Source organism: Vicugna pacos, chromosome 6 (genome assembly GCF_048564905.1).
Source record: "Vicugna pacos chromosome 6, VicPac4, whole genome shotgun sequence".
NCBI classification, from domain to species: Eukaryota; Metazoa; Chordata; class Mammalia; order Artiodactyla; family Camelidae; genus Vicugna; species Vicugna pacos.
This window is the reverse complement of record NC_132992.1, coordinates 32,884,523-32,896,732: the sequence shown is the minus strand read 5'-3', so window position 1 is coordinate 32,896,732 and position 12,210 is coordinate 32,884,523. Positions and strand designations below refer to the sequence as shown.

Genomic DNA, 12,210 nt, shown 5'->3' with positions numbered 1-12,210 from the left:
GCTTCGAGCGTGGCCCCGCCCCCTCCTCCCTCCCGCGCGGCCTCCCGCGCGCTGTCGGCCCTTTCCCCTCCCCCGACCTTCCCGCGCGGTCCTCCCGGGCCTAGCTTCCCGCAGCCCCTGCGCCTGGCCCGAGGGGCAGGTTCCGGATCCCGGGCGCGGGCGGGCGCCCGGTGTTGCCGTCGTCGGCCTGCCCAGCCCAGCCCAGCCCCCTCGGCCGTGCCTCGGGAGCTTCCGCTGCCCCTTGCTGTGCAGGTTTGCATCGGAGGGTCGGCGGGCGGCGCTGCGGGGAGGAGGAGCGCTGGGAGGGTCAATCCGGCCGTTCCCCGGTCTCCGGCCCCGAGTCCCCCGTCTGCCCTCGCCCTTGGGAATCCTTGGCCGCCCAGACGGAAGGAAAGTAGGCGCCGGAGAGCCCGCTCCGCATTTTGATTCATCTCGGGCCCTGTAAGGGTCACATCTTGTGAAAATACCTGTAAAATCAATTTAACGTTCAGTGCAGCGTGTAAAGACAGCTCAAAGAATTTAAAAGACGCCTGAGTCAGAACATTTAAATGCTTGGGTCCTTGTAGCAGCGTTTTAACACGTCTGAGTGCAAAGGGTGGAGAATCGAGCCTGATTGCCGCTACTGTTCACGCCCTGTAACGCTTTAAAAGGGTAAAAAAAAAAAAGCACCCTAAAAAAACCCCAAGTGGGTAGTTCCCCTAGGGAGGGAAGAACAGCTGACTTTTTTGAAATTTGGGTTGGTCCTCATTTCCTTGGGCGAAATTTGCCTGCACAATTTATTTGTGGGCTTAGATCAGTGATACACAGAATTGCTAAAACACTGAGCTTAACTAAGTAGTGGCTTTTGTTGACAAGTCGATTGTGTTATTAATTCTTAATGTCTCTTCCAAGGCAGGAATCGTTATCTCACTTTTGCAGGTGGAAAAAAGTTTGGCACACAAAAGCCTTTCCCTTAAATTCACAGAGAAGCAACGGCTGAGCTGCAAATTAAGTCCTAGCATTCCGACTCGTCGTCAGCTGCGTCCCCCTCTAGACCGTGTTACAAAACAAATGAGTAGTTACTTTGATGTTACTCATAAAACGAGGGAGTAAACCAAATGTTCTGTGAACATGAAGTGTTAAATCATAATAACCTTCTGTGTCTGTTCTGCTCTGGGAGTCTCAGCTGCCCTTTGGAGTTTGATACTTTACAGAGAGGAGGGGGTGGAAGAAAAAAAAGGGGGAAATAATGTCAAGGGAAGAATTTTGTTTCCAAAGTCCAAACTGTGCCCATCTTTACTGCCCCTTTGTGTTGATGTCATTCTTTTCAGTGTACTCCGTGTTCTGGCAAAACACCGACAGCTCACGTCGCGTCCAGGCCTCAGCCGCATTAATACACCTTTGCGTTTCTTTTGGCACCGACCTCCCTGTCAGTCTTCTTGTAATGCTCTTTCCTCCAGGTGCTCTTTATTAATGCTGTTATGTGAAAACCAGTTGGTGTTGTCCAAGTGTGGAATGATTTGTCACTCCTGAAGGATGTTTTTAGAGTTCATGATCAAAAACTACCAACAGATCTCAGATGAAAGGACAAGTTAAAGAAGCGCAAGAAATTATTGTGGAATTTATAGCTGAGTTATTTGACTGGAGAGAAAAAGCAGACCTTTGATTCCCACCCCACCTTTTCCCCCAGTTCACTCATAACTAGAAAGCAGCAGGTCAGTTTTAACCTTACACATAATGGAGGGGGGGAGCAGACACCCTTTTGTTTAGACTGGTGAATTGGCAAGTTTTCTTTCCCAAGGAGGCTCCTTTTCAGACAGGACCCAGGATGTGTGAGACAGTCCTTCCCTGTAAGAAGTATCCCTGAGGGTCATCCTCCCCAGCTTGTAGACAATAGAAATTCAAACCCAAGGTAGTTTTCTCCCTAGAGCAGCCAGCTGGTTTATTTATCTTTCTATTTTCTTTTACTCGGTTCCACAGATAAGAATCTCAAGAAAATCAGATGGCATCCGGGGATTTCTGCTCACCTGGAGAAGGGATGGAAATACTGCAGCAAGGTAAGGGTAGCCATTTGCAAGAGGTTTGAGAACTTACCCAGAGAGATTTTATCCCTGCTCTTGCCTTCTATAATAAAAATTATTTATAATGTTCACCAATATGGTTTCTCTCACCGAAGCCTAAGTTTCTAGGGAAACTAGAAAACATGAAGATTCTTAAACACTCTCTTACTGGAAGACAGGTTACACCGACTCCTGTTCAGTCCCTGCTTGTGCTAGACTTAAATTTCAAGATGCTCCCATGCTGTGTTAGCAAGCATATCCTGAAGACACAGGTGGCCAGTGAACTTTTTAAAGGCAACCTTCCTCCCTGTGTCTTGAATTTTTTCATATCTTGTTCTCCAAAATCTCAGATCTTTCCATATCTTGAATTCTTTCCATATGTCAAATCCTTTCTATATCTTGAATCCTTTGAGAATTAAATCTTCTATATTTTGACCATTTCCATATTGATCTTTCAATGCCTTGGAGGGAAAAAAGAGCGATTTCTTTTTTTTTTAATTGAAAAATAGTTGATTTACAATGTTGTATTAGTTTCTGGTGTACAGCAGAGTGATTCAGTTATTTACATATTTATATTCTTTTCCATTATGGTTTATTACAAGATACTGAGTATAGTTCCCTGTGCTATACAGTAGGACATTGTTATTTATCTATTTTATATATAATAGTTTGTATCTGCTAATCCCAAACTCCTAAATTCCCCAACCTCTCCCACTTTCCCCTGTGGTAACCATAAATTTGTTTTCTATGTCTGTGAGTTTCTTTCAGTTTTGTAAATAGGTTCATTTGTATCATATTTTACATTTCACAAATATAAGTGATAGCATATGGTATTTGTCTTTCTCTGTCTGACTTACTTTTCTTAATATGATAATCTCTAGGTTCATCCATGTTGCTGCAAATGGCATTCATCCTTTTTATGGCTGAGTAGTATTCCATTGTATACATATACCACATCTTCTTTATCCAGTCATCTGCTGATGAGTATTTAGGTTGCTTCCATGTCTTTGCCGTTGTAAATAGTGCTGCTGTGAATTTTGGGGTGCATGTATTATCTTTGGATTAGAGTTTTCTCTGAATATATGACCAGGAGTAGGATTGCTGGATCATATGGTAAATCTACTTTTTGTTTTTTAAGGAAACTCCATACTGTTTTCCATAGTGGCTGCACCAATTTACAGTCTCACCAACAGTGTAGGGAGGATTCCCTTTTCTCTACACCCCCAAAGAGATTTCTTATTCTCTAAAAGGACTTTGGTGTGATGGTCCAAAGAAGGAAATTTAAGTGTTTGGTAATTGGGACTAAAACAGGAGAACCTAGCAGCAAGCATGTGAGAAAAGAGAGGGGGGAAAAAAGCCCCTTGAGCATATGGAATGACCATAGGATCCCAGTGTTTTGCACGTTTTCTTGTGTGTGTGCTGTTTTGCATCCACATGGGTTACTCAACTCTATTCACAATAAGGAGAATTTGGTTAGCTAAATTTTTTATTACTCTTAAGAATATACCTTCTCTCAGTCTTGCTTATGTGACTAGAGATCACATCCAAAGTTGAAACTTTACCTGTGTTTTTTTTCCCCTTCCTCAAGAACTCTAGTTATTCTGTGTGAATGAGGCATTTAGGTACTGTGGTGATTCCTACCAAAGAATTCCTTATTCTTGATTCGGTTTGTCTAATATTTTCCAACTGCATTTCCATTTTCTAAGATCTTAGTTTTTTAAGAGACTCATTCCCTAATTCTTGATTAATGTCCTGTATATAATATAAATGCTTGTTACTTTGAGTATTGCCTCTACTTTATTTGTGGATTTCTTAAAAAATTTTATTAGATTTAGAAAACTCCCCTACCAGAAACCTAGGGGGGTTTTGCGCATGACTATTAAGCTAAGAGTTATGCCCAATTATATAAATTAAGAGTCCATACCTTCTTTATGTTTCTGTCCCTCTCGGGGATGTGCCATTAAGTGTGCAGCAAACAGCTTCCTCCTTGTAACCTGAGTGAAGAGGACCTGTTACAGAACCCACACTTCAGCAAACTGCTGCTGAGTCTCTCACAGCACATGGATGAGAGTGGCTTAAGCCTCACCCTGGCAAAGGAGCAGGCTCAGGTAAGAGCCCTGCAGGAAGGGCTGATAGGGAGGAAGGAAAACTTCTGGGAGGGAGAGTTCTAGCTGGGATTTTTTTTTTTTTTTTTTTGATTTTCTAGGCATGGAAGGAAGTGCGACTACATAAGACAACATGGTTGCGGTCTGAGATTTTACAGAGAGTCATTCAAGAGCTGCTTGTGGACTACTATGTGAAGACACAAGACACAAATGTAACTTCTGAGGACAAAAAGGTGAGGCAGGAGAGATCAAGGGGATGTTGGTACCAGCTGTAGGAATGACCAGGCCAGCTATGGCTTCAACTGACTATATGATCTGGGGGAAATAGGAGCTTTGAGTAATGGGTGTCCAAAAAGAAAGGGACTGTAGTTATGGGAAAAGAGGTAAGTGTGTTGTCAGGGTTTGGAAAAGAAAGATTGACAGGAGAAGGCACTGGCAGCTGGAAAGTTATCTACAGGGGATGACGTATGTGAGGACTTTGAAAATGTGTGAAGAACTGGTTCATGAGGATGGAGGAGGTGGGATGGGAGAGGTTTCTAGTAACCTCTTTGTCTTTTATTCTCTCTCAGTTTCATGAGACCCTTGAACAGCGGCTCCTTGTGACTGAGCTGGCCCGGCTCTTAGGTCCTACCCAGGATGGGGAGGCACCTCCACTGCTCGGGCTGGAGAAGGCGGACCTGCTGCAGCTCATGCCGCCCTCAGAGGTTGGGGGTGGGCAGATACTGGGACTAAAGAAGCGAAATGGCTTAATTTCTCCTGTATATTTAAACATTTTTTTTGTTGTTGTTAAGCTCTATTGTTTCTGTAAAAACAATACATGTTCGTGGGAGTCGAACTCAAATAAATAAGAGAAACATTACAAGGATGAAGGCAAAAGCTGAAATACTACATCTAGCAATAAATGCAATATTATTGTCTCCAGCTTGACATAAATGGTAGTATACCCTCTGTGCTGGTATAGAGAGTATAATCCATTTTCACTTAGTATATTTTGGGACTTTTTTTAAGTATATTATTATTTTCAAGTATATATATTATTTCTCAAATAACTGTAAATAAGATACCTCCTGAAGCATTCTTAGCAGTGTCCAGGGGCATGGTTAGTGCTCAGTCTTCTTATTGTATCATTAGTTTAAATCACATATAGGATTCCATTGTATGGATGTAGTGTAATTTGTTTAACCTTATTTATTTATTTATTTTATTGAAGTTGATACTTTATTGATAGTTGATTTACAATGTTGTGTTACAGTCTGGTGTACAGCATATTGACTCAGTTACACATGTATATTATTTTTCATATTCTTTATCATTATAGGTTATTACAAGATACTGAATATAGTTCCCTAGCTTAACTTTATTGATCGATAGTAATTTAAGGCTGTTTCTACATTTTTGCTGTTAGAAACCACACTGATATGAGCAGACTAGTTCATATGTGTCTTTGCCCTTGTGCGGTTATTTCCCGAGTGTTAGTGCTTGAAGTGAGATGAGCGGGTCGGGGGATCCACACATAGAACATACTGGCACCTATTGCCGTGCTGCTCTCCAGAGAGCCGCTCTCTGCGCCCCTAGGTCCTCACATTTTCATCATTGTGGGATCTTGATAGTCATTTTATCCTGTACTAATTCGATTGGCTCTAGGACTTTGTGTGGATGAGAGCCCGGCTCCCGCAGGAAGTGGAGGAGCAGCTCAAGAAGAAATGTTTCACTCTGCTCTGCTACCACAATCCCAGTTCAGGTGCGTGCCGGCTCTCTGTGTTCACAGCTGGCCTTCAGGGCGCCTTTTGAGAGCCTTTTGAGAATAATGTGTTTGAATTTTAGATTTGGGACAGAAGCTGGGAAGCATTGGAAATGTTTTTTTGTCTGTCTCCTTGCCAGCAGAACAAAAGCAAGGGATTTTGTAAGGACTCCTTTTCTTTGGCCAGGTGCCGAGCGGCAGTGTCCTCTTGCTGCAGGGAAGGATGAGTTCGTCCTTCTCAAGAGAATCAGAATAAAATAGGGAGGAAAGTTCAGGCTGATAGGTGTTCACCTTGTCTTTATTTCTATGACTGAAGAATTAAGGGCCAAGTCTGGAATCAAAAGTAAGAGTGGAGAGAACTCAATTATGAGAACAGGGCCATTTTTAACAGGCCATCAGAAGAAAGTCTGGAGGAAGACAGAATTTATAGGGTGAGATGTAGGATAGGGGCTGAAAAATGGCCTTAGAAGGGCAGGAGCAATTAGGGTCTTCTTGTCCAGCCCTCTTGTCTCTTTGCTCAGATTCAGACAGTGAAACCCTGAAGGCAGCAAAGGTGTGGAACCTCGCAGAGGTCCTGGTGGATGAGAAGCAGCAGTGCCAGGATGCCAAGAGCCGGCAGAAGGAGCAGACGGTGCTGCTGGAGAAGAAGAGTGCCACCTACTCCCAGGTCTGCCCGGGCGGGGGGCGGCCTCCTTGCTCTTTCATCCTGACCCCAGGGCCCCTCTGGGGAAGCCAAGAATTTCTGACCTGCCTTCTTTTTTACTGTCTTCTGTTGCTATCCTCTTCCTCCTGCCTCCTGGGGACTCAGGTGCTTCTACGCTGCCTGGCTTTGCTGCAGAGGCTCCTTCAGGAGCACCGGCTGAAGACTCAGTCTGAGCTGGACCGCATCAATGCCCAGTACCTAGAGATCAAGTGCAGTGCCATGATCCTTAAGCTGCGGTGAGCTGGGACCCCCGTGGGTCTGAGGGACTCTGTCTCACACACCAGCCCCTCCAACCCTCGCCCTCATCTCTCTCCTCTCTGCCCTGTGGGTGTTCAGTAAGTGTCACATAGCAGTATTAGCCTTTGGATTACCCCAAAGCTTTCAACAGTTTTGAGTCTTTTATTTCAAAGCCTTCTGAAATAAGTGCTTTACTGTGAGCCCAATTGCTCAGGAATTCAGAATGACCTTGTTTATCCGGTCACTGCTCAGCCCATACCTTGACCATGGGCAGGTCCCGTGTCCCAGTCCTAGGGAGCCTCATCTTGACAGTTCCTTTTTCCCTTGGTCAGGATGGAAGAGCTAAAGATTTTGTCTGACACTTACACTGCTGAGAAAGTGGAAGTTCATCGTCTCATTAGGTGAGTACTCCCAGGATCCTGGTACAGCTATTCAGAGCTGGTTCCCATACCCTCCAGGATCTTTTTTTTTTTTTTTTAGTTGATTTCTTTTCTTTTCTTTTCTTTTTTTTTTTAGACTTTTTTTTGGAGGTGGGGGAAGGTAATTAGGGTTATTTATTTATTTTAATGGAGGTACTGGGGATTGAGCCCAGAACCTTGTGCGTGCTAAGCATGCACTCTACCACTGAGCTATACCCTCCCCACCAGGCTCATTCATTTTAACATGTTCCCATTCTTGTCTGCTTTCTGAGGGGCCAGATCCTTATATTGTATCCTCTGTGCCTGGGCTCTTAGGGACCGTTTGGAGGGGGCCATTCGCCTACAAGAGCAGGACATGGAGAAGTCCCAACAGGTCCTAAACACCTATGAGGTCCTTGGGGAGGAGTTCGAGATGCTGGTAAAAGAGTACACCCAACTCAAGCAGGCAACTGAGAACAAGCGCTGGGCCCTCCAGGAGTTCAGCAAGGCCTGCCGCTGAGCATTGGTGAAGGCGTGGCTTCTGCACAGGGGTGCCTCCTCCTCCTGCTGAAAGGACCACCTCCACCTGAGGCCGTCTTCACCCACGGGAGCGTGGGGACACTTGCTAGGAACACTGCAGTTGTTTAAGCTCTCCCTCCTGATTTTTTTTCCTTGTTTACAATGACTGAGTCTCTTCTGGAAAATGTAACAGATTTATGTAATTTTATGTACAGCTATTTGCCAGTGTCAGCCCTGTATCACATTTAATTATCTCCTGAATAAAGTGATGATGTCGTGTCTTAGGATTTTAGTCACTTTCCTTTGGGCAAAGATAGAAAAAGAACATGAAAAGCTATATGGATAAGGAGGGGGAACTGAGTGGATCCAGGGACAGACCCATATGCTTACACATAGCGCGGCGACAGAAGTGCCCGCCTGCCCACGTGGAGTCAGAGAGCCTTCATCCTTAGAGAGCAGGAGTGGATTGAAACCGGGCTTGCTCTGGAAGAACTATACTCTCCCGAGGAGTGCTGGATACTAAGGTGGGTAGGGAGTTGTTCTCCTATGTGGCTGTGCTCTTGCTCCCTGTACATCCCCTATTCCACCTTCATTGCCTGCACCCTAGTCATGTGAACGTGTTTACCTCCTGCCCCAGCTAGCACTCGTTCTAATCATTAAGCCAGAACCTGCTAGTTTTTTAAAGGGAAACATCTAACCTCGAGATGGTCCTTAATCTGAGGGGCTGCGAGGGACATATCCCAGCTGCTGGTTTCCGTGGTAACTGATGAGCCAACCTGACATCAATTCCCCCTATAAACTGTAGCCTCCTTCTTCCCCAAGCTGCGAAGATTGCTGCCATGTCCTGTCTGCCGTCTGCCGACCATGGTGAGGTGTCGCTCCAGGACCTTTTGCTGCCGATATGTAAGACCCCTGTCCAATAACCACTGATGTCTCTGTCACTGTCTCCAGGCTTTTCTTCAGTCTTGAATTGAGGCTCGGCAACTACAAGGCTTGTGGGCCTGCAGGATACAGCTCAACATAGATTAATGCAAAAACTCAGAAATAGTCAATACTGCTTAATTCTGTAAATTTTTTTAACCTAGCATTTTTAGGGGAAAGTTTTCAAACCTACAGAAAAGTTGAAAGAATAGTCTGATAAACACAAGGATACTCTTAACCTAGACTCAACAGTTACTAACATTTTGCTTTTCTCTCTCTCCCTCTTTCCTTCTGCCTACTCTCTCTGTATAGAAAGAGTTATACAGACTTCTTTTCCTGGACCATTTTATAGTAAGTTGCAGACATTACGACATTTCGTTCCCTAAATACTTAAGCTGACAATTCCTAAAAATAAGGGCAATGCCTGTAACTAATAAAATTATTACACCTAAAAATCAATAATTTCATAAAATCTATTCTCCAAGTCATATTCAGGTTTTTTCATTTTTTTTTCCTGATCTAGGGTTCAGTAAAGATTCATGTATTCCATTTGGACAGTTTCTTTTAAAGTAGATCATTCTTTTTTTGTTTTAAGGAAACTGACTTTCTGAAAAATCCAGGCCAGTTACCTTGTAGAATGTCCCACTGTCTAATTGTTTCCTGTGGTGGTGAACTTGTTCCTCTGCTGTCCAGTATAGTAGCTGCTAGCCACATATAGCTATTTAAATTCAAATTTAAGTTAATTATAATGAAATAAAATTCAGCTCTCACTAGGTTGGTAGTTACTGTAGACAGACAACACGTACATCATTGCAGAAAGTTCTGTTGGACAGTGGTATAAGCCTACGTTTCCTATAAAGTGGAAGTAGATCTATTGGCTTTATTAGATTCAGGTTGCACATTCTTGCAAAGAATATTTAATAGATGACATTACGTACTTCACATTACATCACCCTGGAGCCATATCAGGTCAGAACGTCTCACCATTACTTATGCTGAGTTTGATTGCCTGGTTAAGGTGGCAACTGCCAGCTCTCTCTCATATATAAAAGCACATTATCCTTTTGTAGTTAGTAGCATCTGGAAATGAACATCAATCATCTCAAAATAGTTCTTCCTGGTACTTATTATGGCATTCAGCATTTGCTCATTTAATTAGGTATTCGTCTTGAACCATACTAGATTGTGGTGTTTTAAATAATGACAATAATTTAAAAAAAAAGAAATGGACCCTGTTCTCAATGTTTATAACCTATAGATGATAGTGAACACACACAAAAAAAAATCTAAGAATATAAAGTAACAGGAAGTGCAAAAAAATGTGATAGAGGACCAAAAGAAGTGAATCAGGCATCACAAGTTGGAGCTGTGGTAGGGAAGGCAGATTTAATTCAGTTTAGTAGAGGTGAGTTTGAGATAGAACTTTGGAAAATGCGACAAAGAGAAAGATGAAGGCGCAGAGTTAGGAACAAGTAAATCATGTACCAAGGAAAGCCTTCATCTTAAATGACCGAAATTTGAGAAACATATCCCATGGCTTCAACCAAGACTGGAGAGCTGGCTTTTGAGAAGTGTTTAGATTCCATCTGCCTGAGAAAGCAAAATGGCTTCTGAGGCAATAGTTCCCAGCCCCGGCTCCGTAAGCAGCATGGGGATGGACAGTTAGCTATTTCTTTTTTTTCTTTTTTCCTTTTTTTCATAATAAAATGTATTACCTAAGTGGGTGGTAAAAAATATAAAATAGGATTCTGCACAGCAGAAAAATAAAGCCAGAGACCCTCCCCCAACCCCTGGTCTGTCAGATAGCTATTTCTTGTGTTTCCAAAAGTCTGAAGAAAATTGAACATTTGCCTGCAATGGTGCTGCATAAACTATTTTTTAAAATCTTTACTGTCTTAAAAACAAACATGTGCTTTGAAAAGATTTCAAATAAAACAGAAGAATACAATAGTGAAGGGAGAAGGTATAGCTCAGTGGTGGAGCAGGTGCTTAGGGTGCATGAGGTCTTGGGTTCCTGGGTTCAATCCCCAGTACCTCCATTTACTATAAATAAACCTAATTACCTTCCCCTCCCCCCAAATATTTTGCAACTTGGAAAAATAAAAAGGTAAAAGACTGAACCATACACACACACCACACATCTAGAGTAATCAGTGATTTGGTGCATATAGTGCCAGACCTTTTTCCAAAATTATGCAAACGTGTGCAGAAATATTAGCTCATGGTATTGTTAGAGTAAGGCTGTGTCATAACTGAACTATTCCCTTCATGATAGATAGTTTCCACTTTGTCCTATTGCAAAAATGCTTCATTGAACACCATTGCATATGTATCTTGCTCAAGTGCCTTGCTTTTTTTTTTTTGGCATTAGAGTAAATCAGTATATTAATTCTAGTTATTTCATGAAAAAAGAATTAATTGCTGAGCTGATGAATGCAGTTTGGCAGAAAAAGTCTTTCAAAGCAATTCCATGTTTGGGGAAAGGGGCACAAAAGTGTTCAGCGCTCCTGAAGGGAGCACTGCGGTGGTCTGTCTTGGTCCTTTGATTCTTCAAACTGACTAAAGGCAGAAGGTTCGAACGAGGAAACTTCTCTGTTGTGGAATAGGTGGGAAGGGGACCCGGAGGATGAGCAGAGGTGCTGAGTGGCAATGACAGCTGAGCGTTAGCATCTTGGACCTCAGCTGCCCTCTCCCTCTCACATTTTTCAGAAAAGATTTGCCTTTACTGCCTCCCTTCTTTCTTTTGCACTCATCTCTCTCTTCACTTACCTTTTATCACATCTGACCAAGAACTAAGAATTAACAATCCCTTGATTGTTTCTCTGTAATGAGAGGCAAATTAAATCACCTCCAGAACTTGGAATAGGATCGCTCTCCAGAAGGAAGCTCAGAGGCTCTCAGACAAGCAAGATCTGTCCCCTCGAGTTTCTTAACCAAGGGTGAATATCCGGGTCTCAAGGGAATGACCCTGCCTGTATTTTTGCTCAGCCACCACATAAAGGAAACCTGGCGCCCCCGAGAAGCCAGCCTGATCCTCCCTGCGGGGCCCCTCACCCCGGAAAGGATGTTTCCACATTACTCAACTTGGAGGACCGAGACTAGGTTTTGTTAAAGGAACTGACAGATCTCCTTATACCTTGAGACAGTGAAAATATAGGAGTCAACTCATAGTGAATGAGGTTAGCAATGTGTAGAAAGAATTTGTTCTCAAAGATGGTCTATATTCGAGTGACCAAGGTCCAGCCAAAGTGGCTTAAGTAACGCCTGATTTCAGAAAAATACAACTGAAGTGTAGAAAGACCCAAATGTACTAAGCCTGGCTGAAGAAAGAATGTGTAACCAAAGTAAATGATTAGCTCAGTGTTTAGAAATGGTTTAGTAAAGGGTTATCCAAAAAGCAAGACTAGGGCTCTCTAGAGAAACAGAATTTACTATATTCATAGTTATTATTTATTTTTATATATAAAATGAGATTTATTTTAAGGAATTGGCTCACGTGACTGTGGGGCTGGCAAGTCTGAAAGTAGGAGGGCAGGCTGCAGGCTGG

At 43.0% G+C, this 12,210-nt stretch overlaps 1 protein-coding gene across 7 annotated transcripts; it reads left to right on the top strand.

Moving 5' to 3' along the window:
- Window positions 1-68: 68 nt before the first annotated feature.
- HAUS4 (HAUS augmin like complex subunit 4) lies at window positions 69-8,026 on the top strand. Of its 7 annotated transcripts, none has more exons than XM_072962818.1 (10): window positions 69-252; window positions 1,960-2,036; window positions 4,005-4,147; window positions 4,246-4,377; window positions 4,714-4,848; window positions 5,789-5,885; window positions 6,407-6,552; window positions 6,694-6,824; window positions 7,158-7,226; window positions 7,560-8,026. In XM_072962818.1, exons 2-10 carry the CDS (start codon window positions 1,982-1,984, stop codon window positions 7,741-7,743), a joined length of 1,092 nt encoding a protein of 363 aa, XP_072818919.1. In that variant the 5' UTR covers window positions 69-252; window positions 1,960-1,981; the 3' UTR covers window positions 7,744-8,026. The 7 variants fall into 7 exon arrangements, with proteins under 7 accessions (XP_072818919.1, XP_072818921.1, XP_072818918.1 ...); XM_072962820.1 differs by lacking the exon at window positions 4,005-4,147 and adding an exon at window positions 1,311-1,439 and having other exon boundaries at window positions 85-252; XM_072962817.1 differs by lacking the exon at window positions 69-252 and adding an exon at window positions 1,338-1,439.
- Window positions 8,027-12,210: the final 4,184 nt, after the last annotated feature.

Excerpts from the sequence above, each read along its gene's own strand:
- HAUS4 (XM_072962818.1), top strand. The coding sequence starts at position 1,982 with ATGGCATCCGGGGATTTCTGCTCACCTGGAGAAGGGATGGAAATACTG. Across the intron at positions 5,886-6,406 it reads CTACCACAATCCCAGTTCAG|ATTCAGACAGTGAAACCCTG; the intron begins GTGCGTGCCGGC and ends CTCTTTGCTCAG. Across the intron at positions 6,553-6,693 it reads AGAGTGCCACCTACTCCCAG|GTGCTTCTACGCTGCCTGGC; the intron begins GTCTGCCCGGGC and ends CTGGGGACTCAG.